Source organism: Aquarana catesbeiana, linkage group LG08 (genome assembly GCF_042186555.1).
Source record: "Aquarana catesbeiana isolate 2022-GZ linkage group LG08, ASM4218655v1, whole genome shotgun sequence".
Lineage (NCBI taxonomy): Eukaryota > Metazoa > Chordata > Amphibia > Anura > Ranidae > Aquarana > Aquarana catesbeiana.
The window spans coordinates 198,744,377-198,762,977 of NC_133331.1; the positions used below are offsets into that span (position 1 = coordinate 198,744,377).

The 18,601-nt window shown below is 40.4% G+C and overlaps 1 protein-coding gene across 1 annotated transcript in view; it reads left to right on the forward strand.

Annotated features, from left to right (window-relative positions):
- The window catches only part of LRMDA (leucine rich melanocyte differentiation associated), a 1,415,555-nt gene extending 1,402,536 nt beyond the window's left edge, over positions 1 to 13,019 (forward strand). The window contains exon 7 of the mRNA XM_073595197.1: positions 12,779 to 13,019. Coding sequence (XP_073451298.1) covers positions 12,779 to 12,858 — 80 coding nt within the window. The 3' untranslated portion in view covers positions 12,859 to 13,019. The remainder of the gene's footprint in view (positions 1 to 12,778) is intronic.
- Positions 13,020 to 18,601: the final 5,582 nt, after the last annotated feature.

Genomic DNA, 18,601 nt, shown 5'->3' on the forward strand with positions numbered 1-18,601 from the left:
TTTTTTTTCAATTCAAAGAATTTCTTATTACTTTCCTTTCCAGAAACAGGGGGTTAAATGTTTATCTGTTATTATACATATTTTGCCCACCAGCTGTGTAATTGTCTTGACTGATTTTATACCCTTCTTGTAAGGTGCTGGTAACAACTAATCTTTGTTTGTAAGTCCACATCAATGCAATTATATGACCTGTAGTGTTTTGTGACGTGTCCCTAGAGATCCCTCACTCCACACCTCACCCTCCTCTTGTGTCATGTCACCATTGATTTCTCATGTTCTGTCATGCTGAGAACTCCTGGCTCTTTTCTTGCTGCCAGTGTTTTCACTGTGAGCATAGTTCTGGGAAAAGGAAAGAGATTATCTGGACTTTAGCATCATTCAGCGGGGTGCTTTGGTGGAATGGTCAAGTTGTATCGCCTGTATGTCCACCTCTACCAGCTCCCAGGCTGAAATATTATTTTTCCTATATTTAGTGACTTTTAAGCTACCCTCAAGCCCGCATCTCATTCCTAAAGCAAGTGTTGGCATCTGAGCTTGCCTCCTTCCCCCAAATCTGTCATCTGTTCTATGACTGGGTAAGCGTATAATGAGAATATAATGCAAAGTGACAGCTGACTCACACTTTCATCTCTCACACCACCTTAAGTCACTGAGTCTTTCTTCTATGATGCTTTAGCGAGACCAGACCAGTACATTTCTAACGTATAACTGTGCTTTAGCTAAAAATCATTAAATATGGCCCATGAAGACATGGGCTCCCTTGCAGGTGTTAAAAGGCTATCTGGACATCTCCCAGTAACCTCCGGCACTGTGCGGACTGCTCATAGTGGCTAATAGAGAATGATGGGTCATTCGAGAAATACATATCATAGCCTGAGCTCATCCATACCCACAACAGCATAAGAAGCATTAGAGTAAACATTGTAAACAAGTCTAGTCTCAAAATACCAACCCAATAGCCCTCTCCGTTCCTCCCAAGACCTCCTGCTCTCTAGCTCCCTCATTGCCTCCTCCCATATCCGCCTCCAGGACTTCTTCAGAGCCTCTCCCATCCTCTGGAATACCCTGCCCCAATCTGTCAGGCTATCTGCAAATCTATCTACTTTTAGGCGATCCCTGAATACTTTTCTCTTCGGAGAAGCCTACCCTACCTCACCTAACAACTGCACTTTTATTTTCTTCATCAGCTCACCCCCCGCTGTTATTACTCTTTGTATCACTTGACCCTCCCTCCTAGACTGTAAGCTCTAATGAGCAGGGCCCTCCGATTCCTCCTGTATCTAATTGTATTGTAATTGTACTGTCTGCCCTAATGTTGTAAAGTGCTGCGCAAACCGTTGGCACTATATAAATCCTGTATAATAATAATAAAATTGTGTGCAGGCCACACTGCAGTAGGCTTATTGCAAGAAAGACCAGTTAGTAAAGGCAGTCTATGTCTACCAGGGCCATATTGAATATTTTGCACTTTAAAACTGAACTCTAGAGAAAATAACAGTGTGGCTGCCCCAGGCACTGCAAACGCTAAATGCTGGTTTAGGTAAAGGACCTTAAGGTAAGCCTTTCTTTAATGAAAGCCAGTGTTTATTTGTGGCTAATGTATAAGCACAAATGCAAGTCATGTCATTGGGTATTAATATATACCAAACATTGATAAAGGCAAATGAACAGAAGAGGCCTTACCCAGAAAATTACCCTCTGACTCTCAGCCTCCTTCAGATCTTCAAATTCCTTTTTTCTTTTTTTTTTGCTGCTGTGGTGCAACTTCCTGTTAGAAGGTGGCTATGTTCGTTCTCCATGGTCCCACTGTATGTGGAAATGTAGCCACCCTCTCTTGCTCACGCATGACATGGACTATACGATATCTAGTGTGTATGGAGTAGTGCACATGACCATAGCTAAAAAATTGATTACAGAGCCTTTCAGTAGTTGATGTGTGTGGATCATTTTTGGAGAAGAGTGTAGTGTAGTGTTACTGTAACTATACAGTCTGAGCAGATTGTTATTTCAGTGTAATACAGAGGAGCAAATGGGGGTGCCATTATATTTTTTTTTCCAAAAACAATTTATTGAAAGAAGTGACATTATATTGAGTTGGATGGCAAAGGTACCACTGGTTGACACCAGATAAAGAATGAAAATGTGCAGCTATTTTGTATACTTAACCACTTACAGGCCGGAAGATTTTCCCCCTTAATGACCAGGCCATTTTTTGCGATACGGCACTGTGTCACTTTAACTGACAATTGCGCGGTCGTGCGAAACTGTACACAAATAAAATTGAGGTCCTTTTTTTAAACACAAATAGAGCTTTCTTTTGGTGGTACTTGATCACCTCTGCGGTTTTTATTTTTTGAGCTACAAATAAAAAAAAAGCGACAATTTTGGAAAGACAAACAATATTTTTGTTACTTTTTGCTATAATAAATGTAAAAAAAAATTATTTTATCAGTTTAGGCCAGTCTGCATTCTTCTACATATTTTTGGTAAAAAAAAAATCACAATAAGCATATATTGATTGGTTTGCGCAAAAGTTATAGCATCTACAAAATAGGGGATAGATTTATGGCATTTTTATTATTTTTTTTTTACTAGTAATGGCGGCGATCTGCGATTTTTAGCGGGACTGCGACAATGCAGTGGACAGATCGGACACTTTTTTTGGGACCATTGACATTTATACAGCGATCAGTGCTATAAAAATGCACTAATTACTGTGCAAATGTCACTGGCAGGGAAGGGGTTAACACTAGGGGGCGATCAAAGGGTTAAATGTGTTCCCTGGGAGGTGTTTCTAACTGTGTGGGGATGGGACTGACTGGAGGAGGAGAGAGATTGCTGTTCCTAATCACTAGGAACAGCAGATCTCTATTTCCTCCCCTGTCAGTATGGGGATCTGTCTGTTTACATTGTTTACATTCTGGCTTTCTTTCCCGCAATTGCATCGGGTCCCCCCGCCGTGCAGCGCACGCGCGCCTGCTATGGCTCTTTAAGGAGCCGACGTACAGCTACGGCGATACGCGGGAAGGAGCCGACCTGCTGCAGTATAATGACGGAGGCTGATGGGCGAGTGGTTAAAGTGGTTGTAAACCTCAGACATGAAATATGAACATATTATATCCCTCTATAGCTTGTACTTGTCTCCGTTAAGATCACTAAGTGTCATTTCTGTTTAATGCTTTGTTCCTATCAGCATGAGTCACTTCTGCCAAGTTTTCCTGACACCAAGAGAAAAATGGAGCTTCAGCAGATTTACAGCCTCAGCTCTGTTCCTATGTGCTGTGTAAAGGGGGGTGTGTCCCTTTTCTCTAATCAGCTATAAGTGATCTCCTCACTGAGCTCCGTAGAGTGTGACTTCAGCTCTCTTTCCCCTTTTTTCTGAACTCTCAGACAAGCTTTAAATATTCAGCACTTTGAAATAATGTAGAGAAGAATGCAGATAAACGGGTACAACTTATGTAGGAGGATTTATTTAATCTCTGTGTATTACCTTTGGCCAGTCTCTTCACTGGGTATATGAAAGGGTGTACAACCAATTTAAATAACAATTCTGTTGCCATAACGCATAGAAGTGAGACTCTCCTGTTAGGGTTTAGGGACATGCAATATGTTATAATTAAAAGACAATATCTAGTGTGTGTGTGTGTGTGTGGTATGTGCCAGTAGAAAATCTGCTAATATTTGATGATGCTTACCTTTGCGTACAAATATGTAGTTTCAAAGGATTTTAGAATAAATAAGTTCACTAAAGATTTTCTTATGGTGAAAAATAGTACTGAAGCGCTGATATGAATATTTAAATAAATAATATAAAGGATAACTAAACGATTAAGCTGCAACCATTCTATAGTGTTCTGACGCTGTGATAAAAAAAATATGTATAATGATAGTGCGCTTCAACCCTCTATATGCACACAAACAAAGTGAAGAAATATATATATATAAATCCTCTATATGCACACAAAAAAATAAAAAAAATAAATTCAATTAAAATTAATAATTAATAATACTGGTGGTCAGTGCAATACAATAAATCCTGTGTATTAAACAATAAACAAGAGAATTAGCAGGAGAAAACAGCTGATTATCCCTAACGGAATGAAAGTCAGTAGAAGGAGCTGTTTGGATTAATCTGCCGGTGAATCATTGTACTGTCTATTTATAAGTCATTCTCTGGACAGGCTATCGTCTCATAGATTAATTAAGCATTTGTGGATATTTTTGTAGTTTTTGGGGGTCTCATCAGGTCTCCTAATTTGGTGCTGTTGTTCTATATGTCCTAGTATTCACTATGTTTTTCATTACACAAAGCAAAGGATTTATTGTATTGCACTGACTACTATTATTATTAATTATTAATTTTAATTTAATTTATTTTTATTTGTTTGTGTGCATATAGAGGATTTATATATATATTTCTTCACTCTGTTTTTGTGCATATAGAGCGTTGATTGTAGCGCACTATCATTATACATAAAGATTTTCTTATACAGTGCCTTGAAAAAGTATTCATACCCCTTGGAATTTTTCACATTTTGTCACGTTACAACCAAAAACGTAAATGTATTTTATTGTGATTTTATGTGATAGACCAACACAAAGTGGCACATAATTGTGAAGTGATAGGAAAATTATAAATGGTTTTCAACATTTTTTACAAATAAATATGTGAAAAGTGTGATATGCATTTGTATTCAGCCCCCTAAGTCAATACTTTGTAGAACCGCCTTTCACTGCAATTACAGCTGCAAGTCTTTTTGGATGTCTCTACCAGCTTTGCACATCTAGAGAGTGACATTTTTGCCCTTTCTTTGCAAAATAGCTCAAGCTCTGTCAGATTGGATGGAGACAATCTGTGAACAGCAATTTTCAAGTCTTGTCACAGATTCTTAATTGGATTTAGGTCTGGACTTTGACTGGGCCATTCTAACACATGAATATGCTTTGATCTAAACCATTCCATTGTAGCTCTGGCTGTATATTTAGGGTCGTTGTCCTGCTGGAAGGTGAACTTCTGCCACAGTCTCAAGTCTTTTGAAGACTCTAACAGGTTTTCCTCTAAGTGTGCCCTGTATTTGGCTCCATCCATCTTCCCATCAACTCTGACCAGCTTTCCTGTCTCTGCTGAAGAAAAGCATCCTCACAACATGATGCTGCCACCACCATGTTTCACGGTAGAGATGGTGTGTTCAGGGTGATGTGCAGTGTTAGTTTTCCACCACACATAGCGTTTTGCTTTTAGGCCAAAAACTTCAATTTTTGTCTCAACTGACCAGAACACCTTCTTACACATGTTTACTGTGTCCCCCACATGGCTTCTTGTAAACTACAAATGGGACTTCCTATGGCTTTCTTTCAACAATGGCTTTCTTTCAACAATGGCTTTCTTCTTGCCACTCTTCCATAAAGGCCAGACTTGTGGATTGCGTGACTAATAGTTGTCCTGTGGGCAGATTCTTCCACCTGAGCTGTGGATCTCTGCAGCTCCTCCAGTTACCATGGGCCTCTTGACTGCTTCTCTGATGAATGCTCTCCTTGCCCGGCCTGTCAGTTTAGGTGGACGGCCATGTCTTGGTAGGTTTGCAGTTGTGCCATACTCTTTGTGTTTTCGAACAGTGCTCCGTGAGATGTTCAAAGCTTGGGATATTTTTTTTATAACCCAACCCTGCTTTAAACTTCTCCACAACTTTATCCCTGACCTGTCTGGTGTGTTCCTTGGCCTTTGTGATGCTGTTTATTCACTAAGGTTCTATAACAAACCTCTGAGGGCTTCACAGAACAGCTGCATTTATACTGAGATTAAATTACACACAGGTGGACACTATTTACTAATTCAGTGACTCCTGAAGGCAATTGGTTCCACTAGATTTTAGTTAGCGGTATCAGAGTAAAGGGGGCTGAATACAAATGCTCACCACACTTTTCACATATTAATTTGTAAAAAATGTTGATAACCATTTATCATTTTCCTTCCACTTCACAATTATGCGCCACTTTGTGTTGGTCTATCACATAAAATCCCAATAAAATAAATTTACGCTTTTGGTTGTAACATGACAAAATGTGGAAAATTTCAAGGGGGGAATGAATATTTTTTCAAGGCACTGTATATTGAATGTATAAAATAATGTCAGACGAGACACATTCTGTTGGGGAATAGTTTTAAACCCATAGTCCTAATCAATGGATTCCAGAGAAAAGAGGAGATTTACACAGTTTTGTAAAATATCTTTTCTTGACCCTCGGGCCTCTTTTGACTTCCTCGTGTGGATTAAAGAGCACCTTTGATAAGCACAATGGGTGTTCAGCACATTCAAGTTTCTCACTCATTTTTATCTTTATTCTGGAATCATATCTTAGTGTAATAAGTTCAGAAGCCTTCCAGCACCAGTGCTTAGAATGATTTTTGTGTGATAAGCATAGAGCAGTGATGAGAGATCTTCAAGACACAGGGGCAGGGAAGTGTTGTCACCTCTTGTTAGGGATGTGATTGGTGCAGGAAAGTACTGGCACCAGTATCTTTGTCAGATGCTCTGCTTCCTGTCACTGTGCACAGCTCCTGTCCTGTCTATATATTTGACAGTGTCTCCTCTTATTATAGCCATAACTTAACTTGCAGGGTGGCTCTCTGTAGTCTTCTTTTATTCAAAGTCTATCAATGTATTTGTACTCTTAACTCTTCTTGATGTGCAATTGCACACTCTTTCACTGTCAAACCAGAAAAAGTCCAAGGTTATTTTTGCAGTCACTGTATAAATTTGCATTAGTCTGTGTTGTGCCCTGTATTTAACCATTTCCTACAGCATAGAGTTGTATCTAGATAAGAATTATTGTACTGAAACAATACAACACAATGTGATACCTTACATATTACCTTATATGTAAAAAACTACTAAAGGGCATACAAAGCTTTTTATAACCTCCTATAAGAAAAATATGTCTGCCATTGCTGAATTTATGAAAGTATTGGTAGCCTGGTTGTCATGCAGAGTATGACGAAGTAACAAGTATGCGGATCAGGAATTGTGATATCACTCTAATTTCACTTGCTGCATATTTGTTGGCTATCTAGTGCAACTGAATTAAAGTGCATTAAAGGAGAAGCACTGATATTAGATTAATGAAACATATGTGCACATTCATCATCTATTTGCCTATATATGCTAATGTCTACAAATACAGTACTGTGCAAAGGTTTTAGACAGGTGTGAAAAAATGCTGTAAATGAAAAATGTTTTCAGAAATTGAAGTGATAAGAGTTTATTTTTATCATTTAATAGAATGGAAAGTACATGAACAGAATAGAAATACAAATCAAAGCAATATTTCGTGTGACCACCCTTTGCCTTCAAAACAGTGTCAATTCTTCTAGGTACACTTGCTCCCTCTACAGGGAAGCGTGCGATTTGCCCCAAATTTATTCTGCAGCAGGACAATGACCAGGGCATAGCTACAGGGGTCACAGGGGTTGCAAATGGAACCTGACCCTATATTCCAGGGGGTACATGTGGCCCCCCTGTACACCTGGCTAGGATGGGCGGCAGCCTATAGAAGAACGGATCCCCTCATCTTCCTCCTGCAGCTGCTAAATGCCTGATTCTCCTCTTCTCCCTCCCACAGGCATTCAGCGGCTGCAGGAGAAAGATGGAGGGGATTGGTTGCTCTATGGGAAACTGCCCCTCCTGTCCAGCTTTCCTCTGCTGCCCCCCCCCCCCGGGCCCTTGTACTCTCTCCTGGCCCCCGTGCCCTCTCTGCCAGGGTCGGATCTAGGTAGGTGAGTGCTGTGCTGGGTTGGGATCTCCCCACTGTCAGAATAGTGATCCTCCAAACAGCAGATGACATAGGATTACTGGACAGTGCATGGACGGTACCCGCCCCCTACTGACATTTCCAGCTGCAGAGAGGTGAGCACATAGAGAAGACTGGGGGGTTGTAATTAAGCCATGTATAGTCTGATCTGAAAGAAATCTGTGTCACCTGCTGTATGGACTATGAAGGATAGCTGTTCTGACAGGAGTGGGGAGAGCACAGCCCAGCACACCTCCTTTTTTAAGTTTGAGTTGGTAGTTTTTGTGCTGGGACAGGTAAAAAAGGGGAGGGGGGAATTGGGCTAGGAGGGAGGATTTATGCTGCTAGGATGGGGGGGTGGTTTATGCTAAGGGGGGATTTGGGGGTGACGATATGTGTTGGGAAGGGGATGGGTGGGAGTTGGGCTAAGAGGGTGGATTTGAAGGTGGGGATTTTTGCTAGGAGGGAGATGGGGGATTGTGCTGGGAAGGAGGATTTGTGCTGCTAGGAGGGGGTGGGGGGATTAGGGCTAAGAAGGGGGATTGGGGGGCTCGGACAGGGGATTTGTTCTAAGATAGGAAACTTGAGGGGGGGGGACATGTGCTGGGAGATGATTTTTTTTAGTGTGGAAGATTTGTGCTAGGAGGTGGGATTGGGGGGGCAACGATTTGTGCTGAGAGGGGGGATTCGGACTGGGAGGAGGGGACATTTTTGCATTCAGGATGGAGAGTGGGGAAGGGGCCGGTAAATATCATTTACCGGCCCCTTCCTTGTCTGAATGAATAAAGTTAGTGATCCGAACCGATTACTGACTTTGTCCATTCATAACTAAAGCAATATTTCACCAAAGCCTACCATTTCAAAAATAAAATGGTAAAAAATAAAATAAAAATAAACTACTGACACCAGTGGCGGAACTACCAGGATGGCAAAGGTCGCACCTCTGACCAGGCCCTGGCGTTCCACCACCGGGCTTGCAGGAAAGGGCCCCAGCTGAGGGCTAGGGGGGCACTTCCTATTTTCTTGCCCTGATGGTTCTAGTTATGCCTCTGACAATGACCCCAGACATGCAGCCAATATCATTAAGAACTATCCTCAGTGTAAAGAGGAACTGGGGTGCAGAAAAATGGCAGCAGGTGCTCTGGACTGATGAGTCAAAATTTTTAATATTTGGCTAAGGCAGGAGGCAGTTTGAGTGTCTTTAGTCAAGAGTGAAGCATAGTAGAGGTTTCTTGCAAGTTTAGGGCTGCATTTCTGCAAATTGAATTGATTTGGTCAGTTTCAACAATGTCCTCAATGCTGAGAAATACAGGCAGATACTTATCCATCATGCCATACCATCATGGAGGCATGTTATTGGTCCCAAATTTATTCTGCAGCAGGAAAATGACCCCAAACATACAGCTAATGTCATTAAGAACTATCTTCAGCATAAAGAAGAACAAGGAGTTCTGAAAGGGATGGTTTGGCCCTGATCTCAGCATCATCAAGTCTGCCTGGGATTACATGAAGAGACAGAAGGATTTGAGGCAGCCTACATCCACAGAAGATCCGTGGTTCGTTCTCCAAGATGTTTGGAACAACATACCTGTTGTGTTCCTTCAAAAACTGTGTGTAAATGTACCTAGAAGAATTGGAGGATTGATGCCGTTTTGAAGGCAAAGGGGGGTCATCCCAAATATTAATTTGATTTGGATTTCTCTTTTCCATTGTGTTAATTGATTAAAACAAACTACTAGCACTTCTATTCCTGAAAGCATTCTTAATAAACATTTTTTTACACCTGCCTAAAACTTTTGCAAAGTAATATATATATATATATATATATATATATATATATATATATATATATATATATATATATATATATATATATATATCAGGCTATATGTACTGTATGTAGACCTAATTCTGTGTTTACAAAGAGTTATTTCCTAATATAATGAAAACCTTCCTGTCCCAGGGATGACTGCATCTCCATTTCTTGTACAGGCTTCACAGTGACGTAAATTGGGGGGAGGGGGATTTCCACAATAGGATCACAGACAGAAATAAAAATTCTGAGTTTTTCCGCTTTATCTAGTACAACAAAACATTTCTGAGTTAGGCTTTATATGAGGCCCATTTAAATAGCAGAAATTAAAGGAAACTTGTATTCCATGTAATAAGGAGGGTAGCATTACTGACTTCTCTTTCTAAAATGTTAGTTCCATAACTGTCATGATCATCCAAGTACTCAGTCTCTAACAAAAAAAAAATAAATAAATAAATAAATATATATATATATATATATATATATATATATATATATATATATATATATATATATATATATATATATATATATATATATATATACATATATACACACACACAGATTCAAAGTCTTTGCTTCACCTACACTTTGCTTACTAATGCCAGAAGTTGTTAGTACAGATTTCCTTTAATCAGTCTAGATTTCACCCTTGACACTCCACAGAAACACTGTTCCTTAAACACACAATTTACTAACGCCAATAGTCACTATTCTGTACTCAAACTGCTGGACCTCTGCTGCCTTTGATACTGTTTACCACCCCTCCTCCTCAAAAAACTCAACTCCTTTGGTCTCCACGACTATACACATTGTTGGTTCTCATCCTATCTATTCCACCCTCTCCTTCGGCGTCACTTACAATTCTACCTCCTCCTCTCCTCTTCCTTTTTCCGTCAAGTTACCCTAAGGTTCTATTCTTGGACCTCTCCTATTCTTGATCTACACCTCCTCTCTGGGTCAGCTGATAGTCTCCTATGGAATACAATACCATTTAATTTCTCAGCTCACTCTATCAGTCTCCTCACACATCACTAATTTACTAACAGCCATACCAGTTTGGATGTCACACCATTTTCTCAAACTTAATCTATCCAAAACTAAGCTCATAATATTTCCTCCCTCGCGTGCTGCTTCCCCTTACTTTTCTGTCAAGATTGATGGCACAGCTATTAACCCATCCCTGCATGTCAGGGTGCTAGATGTAATCCTGAACTCTGAACTTTCCTTTCAGCCCCATATCCAATAGTTGTCCAAAGTTGGTCGCCTCAACCTCTGCAACATCTCCAAAATATGCCTCTTCTTAACCAATGACAGCACAAAGCTTCTAATTCACTCTCTGGTTATCTCTCGCCTTGACTACTGTAACTCCCTCCTCATTGAATTACCTTTACATAAGCGATCCCTCCTTCAGTCCATCATGAATGCTTCTGCCAGACTCATCCACCTTATCAATCATTCAGTGTCTGCAACCCCTCTCTGCCAATCCCTCCACTGGCTTCTGCTCACCCAACAAATTAAATTAAAAATACTACCAACAACATAAGAAGCCACCCACAACTCTGCCCCCAGCTACATCACTAACCTAGCCTCAAAATACCAACCAAACTGTTCTCTTCATTGCTCCCAAGACCTCCTGCTCTCTAGCTCCCTTGTCACCTCCTCCCATGCTCACCTTCAGGACTTTTCCCAAGCCTCTTCTAACCTGTGGAACTCTCTACCCCAATCTGTCTGACTATCTCCTACTCTGTCCACTTTTAGGCAATCCCTGAAAACCCTTCTCTTCAGAGAAGCCTATTCTGCCCCCCCACCTAACTACTATACATTTATTTTCTCCATCAGCTCTTCCCCCACAGTTATTACCTTTTGTATCACTAGTCCCTCCTCTTTATATTGTAAGTTCTAATGAGCAGGGCTCTCTAATTCCTCCTGCTTTGAATTGTATTGTATTGTAACTGTACTGTTTGCCCTCATGTCGTAAAGTGCTGCGCAAACTGTTTGCACTATATAAATCCTGTATAATAATAATACAGGAAATTGTTTTGTAAATTCAGAACACCATTTTCCTTACCTATAATGTTAATCAGGCAGTGTCCATCATGGAAAAAAGTTCTGCAGCTGTGTAAGGGAAGAATGTCAATGCCACCTTGAGAAATGGAAAGGACCAACACATATATTGTAGTATGCCCTGTAAACTATGCAGAAATGTGTTGGAAATTCATACAGAGCTGGATTTACAATTAGTCCCATAACAGCCACTCATATTTTTTTCATCATTAGTAATAAGGCCTCTTTCACACTTGTTCGACTTGTCCTGCGACTTGGGACTGCAAAGTCTCATGACAAGTAGCACCCCATGATTTCCAATGAGTACCATTCATATCTGTGTGACTTCAAAGTAGTCCCTGCACTACTTTTGTCCGACTTTGATGCAACTTGAGGTCCATAGACCTCAAGATTACACAGACATTGCTTCAAGTCGTGTCAAAGTCATGGCAAAATCGTGTTAAAGTAGTGGCAAAATTGCGGCATAAATTTGCAGCAAAATCACAAAAATCACAAAATCAATTTCAGGTCACACAAGTGTGAAAGGGGCCTAATACAAAGTATTTCCAGACTGACAAAATATTGTAAGATGGGTTAGGACCAGTATAATTTTACATGTTTTATGTATCGTGGGTAAACCTAGCAGTGGAGTGCTGCTTTGGGCACCAAAGTTTATAAGCTTACAGGCTCCAGTTATAGAAATCAGCCATAAGTTTAAGTGAGTCTTTAAATCTAGCTGATAATGCAACATTTAAATAAAAGATATTGCCTATAGGTTATTCAGATTTCAATCCCACAGTAATAGTGTCCTTTCTGGCACCCTTATAGTTCTGCACACCTTTTTGCATGTTTTGTGGTTCACTGAGACCTGATGTGTTGCCATTCATTTTCAATAGGCCCTCAACATCTGTCAGCAGGCCAAAAATTGTTCTTGCTTAATTGTTTTCCATGGTACCACAAGCTAACACATTTATTTAGCATATGCCTGTGGGTTTTGACTGCGTGTGTGCGTGTTAGGGTGCCATTGAAGATAAATGACAACTAGCCACAAGGCACTTAGATCTGTGTCTTTAATGTTCTTTTCAGAGTTCTGCTATATGATAATGAATACCATTCATTTTTGTGTTTCAGGAGCTGCAGGGAAATGCCGCTACATTTACTATGGGAAACATTCAGAAGGCAACAGATTCATACGGGATGACCAGTTGTGACTAATTTTCTGAGCATTGTCCACCAGAAAAGTGATACTTTTTCTTTTCTTATTTACTCACACAAGTGCTAATTGAAATGATGAATTAAGTGGTGAAGTAATATAATTGGACATGATATTCAACTTGCCCTTGACAAAAATAAAATACTTTTTACAAGAGAATTTGTTTGTTTGCTCCTAATATGGAAAGTCTAGCAATTATTTCCTCTCGCTTCAGCCACATGTAAACCTACACTGAATGTGTACACTATTTACCTATCTAAGAGCACAGCTTTGCTTACCATTGTATCCAAATGAAAACAAGCCTAATGCCCCTTTTACACAGTTTGAAAAAATGTGACTGAACTGATCAAACAAACAAAAACAAAAGGATGAAGTTTATATCCGTTTTTCAACCGTTTTTCCATCCATTCTTTACATACACCAGCTAGAGTCCTTAACCACTTGAGTTCTGGAGACATTTGTTTAATGCAAATACATTTACAGTGCCTTGAAAAAGTATTCATGCCCCTTGAAATGTTCCACATTTTGTCATGTTAACATATTCCAGAGGGTAGTATTGGGGGCATTAGTGGTAGGTTGACTAAAGCACATAAACCCAAGGTAAGTATAGTAACAAGTCCTATTTGTTATCTTGGAACACCCAATAAGAGGACAGTATGCGACCGGTCTAAACTACATGGCATGTTCACCAATGCCAGGAGTCTGGCGGACAAGATGGGAGAACTAGAGAAGCTGTTGTACAAGGAGGATTTTGATTTTGTGGGAATTTTAGAGACTTGGTTCAACACCTCTCATGAGAGGGTAAAAAAGGGGGAGGAGTATGCCTGTATATCAAGAATAGTGTACAAGTTAATGTGAGAGATGATATCACTAAGGGAGCTAGGGAGGAGGTGGAATCCTTATGGGTTGAGCTTCAAATGGATGAAACTAAGGGGACAATAATACTGGGAGTATGCTATAGGCCCCCTAACCTGAGGGAGGAGGGGGAGACGGATCTTCTATCACAATTTGGATTAGCAGCAACGATGGGAAGTGTCATCATAATGGAGGATTTTAATCATCCAGACATATTGGGCGAAATGTGCAGCGCTTATGTGATCATATAAACCATAACAAATAATGAGTACAAAAAACGTGAATAATAAATGATGTGCTCAAAAATACTCCAAGCAGTCCTCTATTATGACATGTGATGTCTATAAACAGAGGAACTTGGACGTGTGATGTCCAAAAAAGAAAAAAGTCAGTGACAAGCTTCAATCATGTGTGATGATAATCCTCAACCACATGTGGATATAATATAGTGACAGTCTTTAACTTCAAATATGTATGATGTAATAACAGTTGATAGTAGATCCACCACCAAAGACACCAGAAGCTGCTTACCAGAGGGATTGAACTCAAATAGGTGTACACCTAGTGAGTCAATCAAGCTTTGTGGTATAATATACCAAGGGGATCAGATGCTCTATCCAGATATGACCTCCAGATGGACCTCGGACAGGTGTAAAGTATGGATGGACTCAATAGATATAGGCAGTCAGCCCCATCATTAAAAGAAAGAGGAAGGCATATAGCGTAACTCCGTATGGAAATTTTAATACATAAAAAGCAAAGGAAATACACTCACGTGTTCAGCAGTAAAATCAAGTGCTTGTATAAAAGAAGACGGTGGTCTCAGCATATTCCTCTGACACATTTCGACTTAGAAGTCATCATCTGGGGTGCTGGACCACTGTACTGGCTGAGTATTTATAAATACTGGTTACCCCCATAACAAGTGGCAGCTCCGTCTGATTGAAAGTGCAAATTATGGATGAGGCTTGGAACTCCTGTCCGGGCGCCATTTTGGCAGAACCAGGAAGTAATCCTCCTCTGCATATGAAAACGAGACTTGGAATGCAAGCCCAGGCGCCATTTTGGAGGAACCAGGAAGTAATCTCCATAATTTGCACTTTCAATCAGACGGAGCTGCAACTTGTTATGGGGGTAACCAGTATCTATAAATACTCAGCCAGTGCAGTGGTCCAGCACCCCAGATGATGACTTCTGAGTTGAAACGCGTTGGAAGGATATGCTGAGACCACTGTCTTCTTTTATACAACGCTTGATTTTACTGCTAAACACGTGAGTGTATTTCCTTTGCTTTTTATGTATTAAAATTTCCATACGGAGTTACGCTATATGCCTTCCTCTTTCTTTTAATGATGGAGCTGACTGCCTATATCTACTGAGTCCATCCATACTTTACACCTGTTCGGAGGTCCATCTGGAGGTCATATCTGGATAGAGCATCTTTTTTTTAAATTTCTTTTATAGACAGCGCGGTATATATTTGTTAATAATCATCCAGACATAGACTGGGCAGAAGGAACCGTGCATTCGTCTAAGGCTCGCCAGTTCCTAAATGTCTTACAGGACAATTTCATGGGTCAGATGGTAGACACACCAACTAGAAAAAAGCGTTACTAGACCTGCTGATTACCAGCAATACAGATGTGATCACGGATGTGGAAATAAGGGGCAATTTAGGAAATAGCGATCACAAGTCAATTAGCTTCAGTGCATTAGCCATTGCATCCCATTGGGAAATAAATTTAAAAGAGCGAACAAAAGTCTTGGATGGCTTAACTCCAATGCAAAAATGCATATAAAAGCAAAGGAGAAGGCCTTCAAGAAATACAAGGCTGAAGGATCATCAGCATTCAGACTTTACAAAGAATGCAACAAGAAATGTAAGGCAATTAGGGCGGCTAAGATAGAACACTAAAGACAAATAGTGGAGGAGAGCAAAAAAAAATCCCAAGAAATTCTTTAAGTATATAAACTGTAAAAAAAAGGGAGGACAGACCTTATTGGCCCCATAAAGAATGATGAAGGGAATCTGGTTACTAAGGATGAAGAGATGGCAAAGGTATTGAATGTATTCTTCTCCTCAGTCTTCACGAGGGAATCGGGGGGGGGGGGCTTCAGTAACCAAAACTGCAGTGTTTATCCTCATGACACATCTCAGGAAGCACCCTCATGGCTAACAGAGGACAGAATTAGATATAGACTTGAAAAACCTAACATTAATAAGGCACCTGGACCAGATGGCTTGCACCCGAGGGTCTTTAGGGAACTCAGTCAAGTAATTGCCAGACCATTGTTCCTAGTTTTTACTGACAGACTACTGACTGGAATGGTACCAGCTGATTGGAGAAAAGCCAATGTAGCACCAATATTTTAAAAAGGACCAAAATACATCCCTGGGAATTACAGACCAGTTAGCCTAACATCAATAGTATGCAAGCTCTTGGAGGGGATGATAAGGGACTATATACAAGATTTTAGTAATGAAACCTGTATCATTAGCAATAATCAGCATGGATTTATTAAGAATCGTTCTTGCCAAACCAATCTACTAACCTTCTATGAGGAGGTGAGCTGTCATCTAGATAAAGGAAGGCCCATAGACGTGGTGTATCTGGATTTTGCAAAAGCATTTGACACAGTTCCCCATAAACGTTTACTGTACAAAGTAAGGTCCGTTGGCATAGACCATAGGGTGAGTACATGGATTGAAAACTGGCTACAAGGACGAGTTCAGAGGGTGGTGATAAATGGGGAGTACTTGGAATTGTTAGGGGTGGAGAGTGGGGTCCCCCAGGGTTCTGTGCTGGTACCAGTCCTATTCAATTTGTTCATAAAAGACCTGGAGGATGGAGTAAACAGTTCAATCTCTGTATTTGCGGACAATAGTAAGCTAAGCAGGGCAATAACTTCTCCCCAGGATGTGGAAACCTTGCAAGAAGATCTGAACAAATTAATGGGGTGGGCAACTACATGGCAAATGAGGTTTAATGTAGAAAAATTAAAAATAATGCATTTGGATGGCAAAAATATGAATGCAATCTACTCACTGGGGGGAGAACCTCTGGTGAAATCAAGGATGGAAAAGGACCTGGGGGTCCTAGAAGATGACAGGCTCAACAATGGCATGCAATGCCAAGCTGCTCCTAACAAAGCAAACAGAATATTGGCATGCATTAGAAAGGGGATTAACTCAAGAGATAAAGCGATAATTCTCCCACTCTACAAGACTCTGGTCCAGCCTCACCTGGAGTATGCTGTCCAGTTCTGGGCACCAGTCCTCAGGAAGGATGTACTGGAAATGGAGCGAGTACAGAGAAGGGCAACAAAGCTAATAAAGTGACTGGAGGATATTAGTTATGATGAAAGGTTACCAGCACTGAACTTATTCTCTCTGGAGAAGGGACGCTTGAGAGGAGATATGATTTTAAATTACAAATACCATACAAGTGACCCCACAATAGGGATAACACTTTTCCACGGAAGGGAGTCTAATAAGACACATGGCAACTCATTAAAATTAGAAGAAAATAGGTTTAACCTTAAACTGCGTAGAAGGCTCTTTACTGTAATGCCATGTACACACGGTCGGACTTTCCGATGGAATATGTGCGATCGGAGCTTGTTGTTGGAAATTCCGACTGTGTGGGGGCTCATCTGACTTTTTCCATCGGAATTTCCGTCACAGAAAGTTTGAGAGCAGGCTATAAAATTTTCTGACAACAAAATCTGTTCGCGTAAATTCCGACCGTGTGTGGACAATTCTGACGCACAAAGTCCCACGCATGCTCAGAATAAATTAAGAGATGAAAGCTATTGGCTACTGCCCCGTTTATAGTCCCGATGTACGTGTTTTACATCACCACGTTCAGAACGATCGGATTTTCCGACAACTTTGTGCAACCGTGCGTATGCAAGACAAGTTTGAGCCAACATCCGTCAGAAAAAATGCATGGATTTTGTTGTCGGAATGTCCGATCAATGTCCGATCGTGTGTACGGGGCATTAGAGTGGCAAGGACGTGGAATTCCCTTCCACAGGCAGTGGTTTCAGTGGGGAGCATCGATAGTTTCAAAAAACTATTAGATAAGCACCTGAACGACCACAACATACAGGGATATACAATGTAATACTGACATATAATCACGCACATAGGTTGGACTTGATGGACTTGTGTCTTTTTTTTTTTTTTATTAATTTAATTTTATATATGAAAATACAAAAATTACACTCTTCAATTATACGTATCTCTGTAAAACAATGATAATCCTCATTATAGCCCCAAACTTTCCCTTCCCTCCTCCCCAAATACCCCCCCCCCGCAGATACTTTCCATCCGGAACGAGAATAATGACAAAAAGTATGGATGTGCATATATTAATTCATGATGACTTCGGCAAATCTCTCAGATTTTTTGAAGGCTTTCCATTTGGCCCATCTACCTCCACTATCTTCTTGATCCCTAAACAAGGAGTCCGCTGCTTCAGTCTTCTCTAAAATATAAATTTCATTAACCCTTGAAATCCATTCCCGAATCCTAGGCCCTTTAGCTTACTGCCTTTTTTTGGTATTACACTTTTTGCTGAATTCAAAAGCACAGGGATTAAAGAAGATTTACACCCTCTATTCAATCCCTCAGATCCATGAAACAGACAAACCCATGGGTCATACAGAATAGCTTTGTCCGTAATCTCCTCAATAAGCTGAATCACCTCCCGCCAATATATTTTAATTATTGGGCAACCCCACCAAAGGTGAGCCATCGTTCCCAGGGCCGTGCATCCTCTCCAGCATTTAGGGGATTTATCCGGTTGGAATTTGCTGATTTTAACAGGAGTCGCATACCACCTGGCCAGGCACTTGTAATTTGTTTCAATCATTTTCATGTC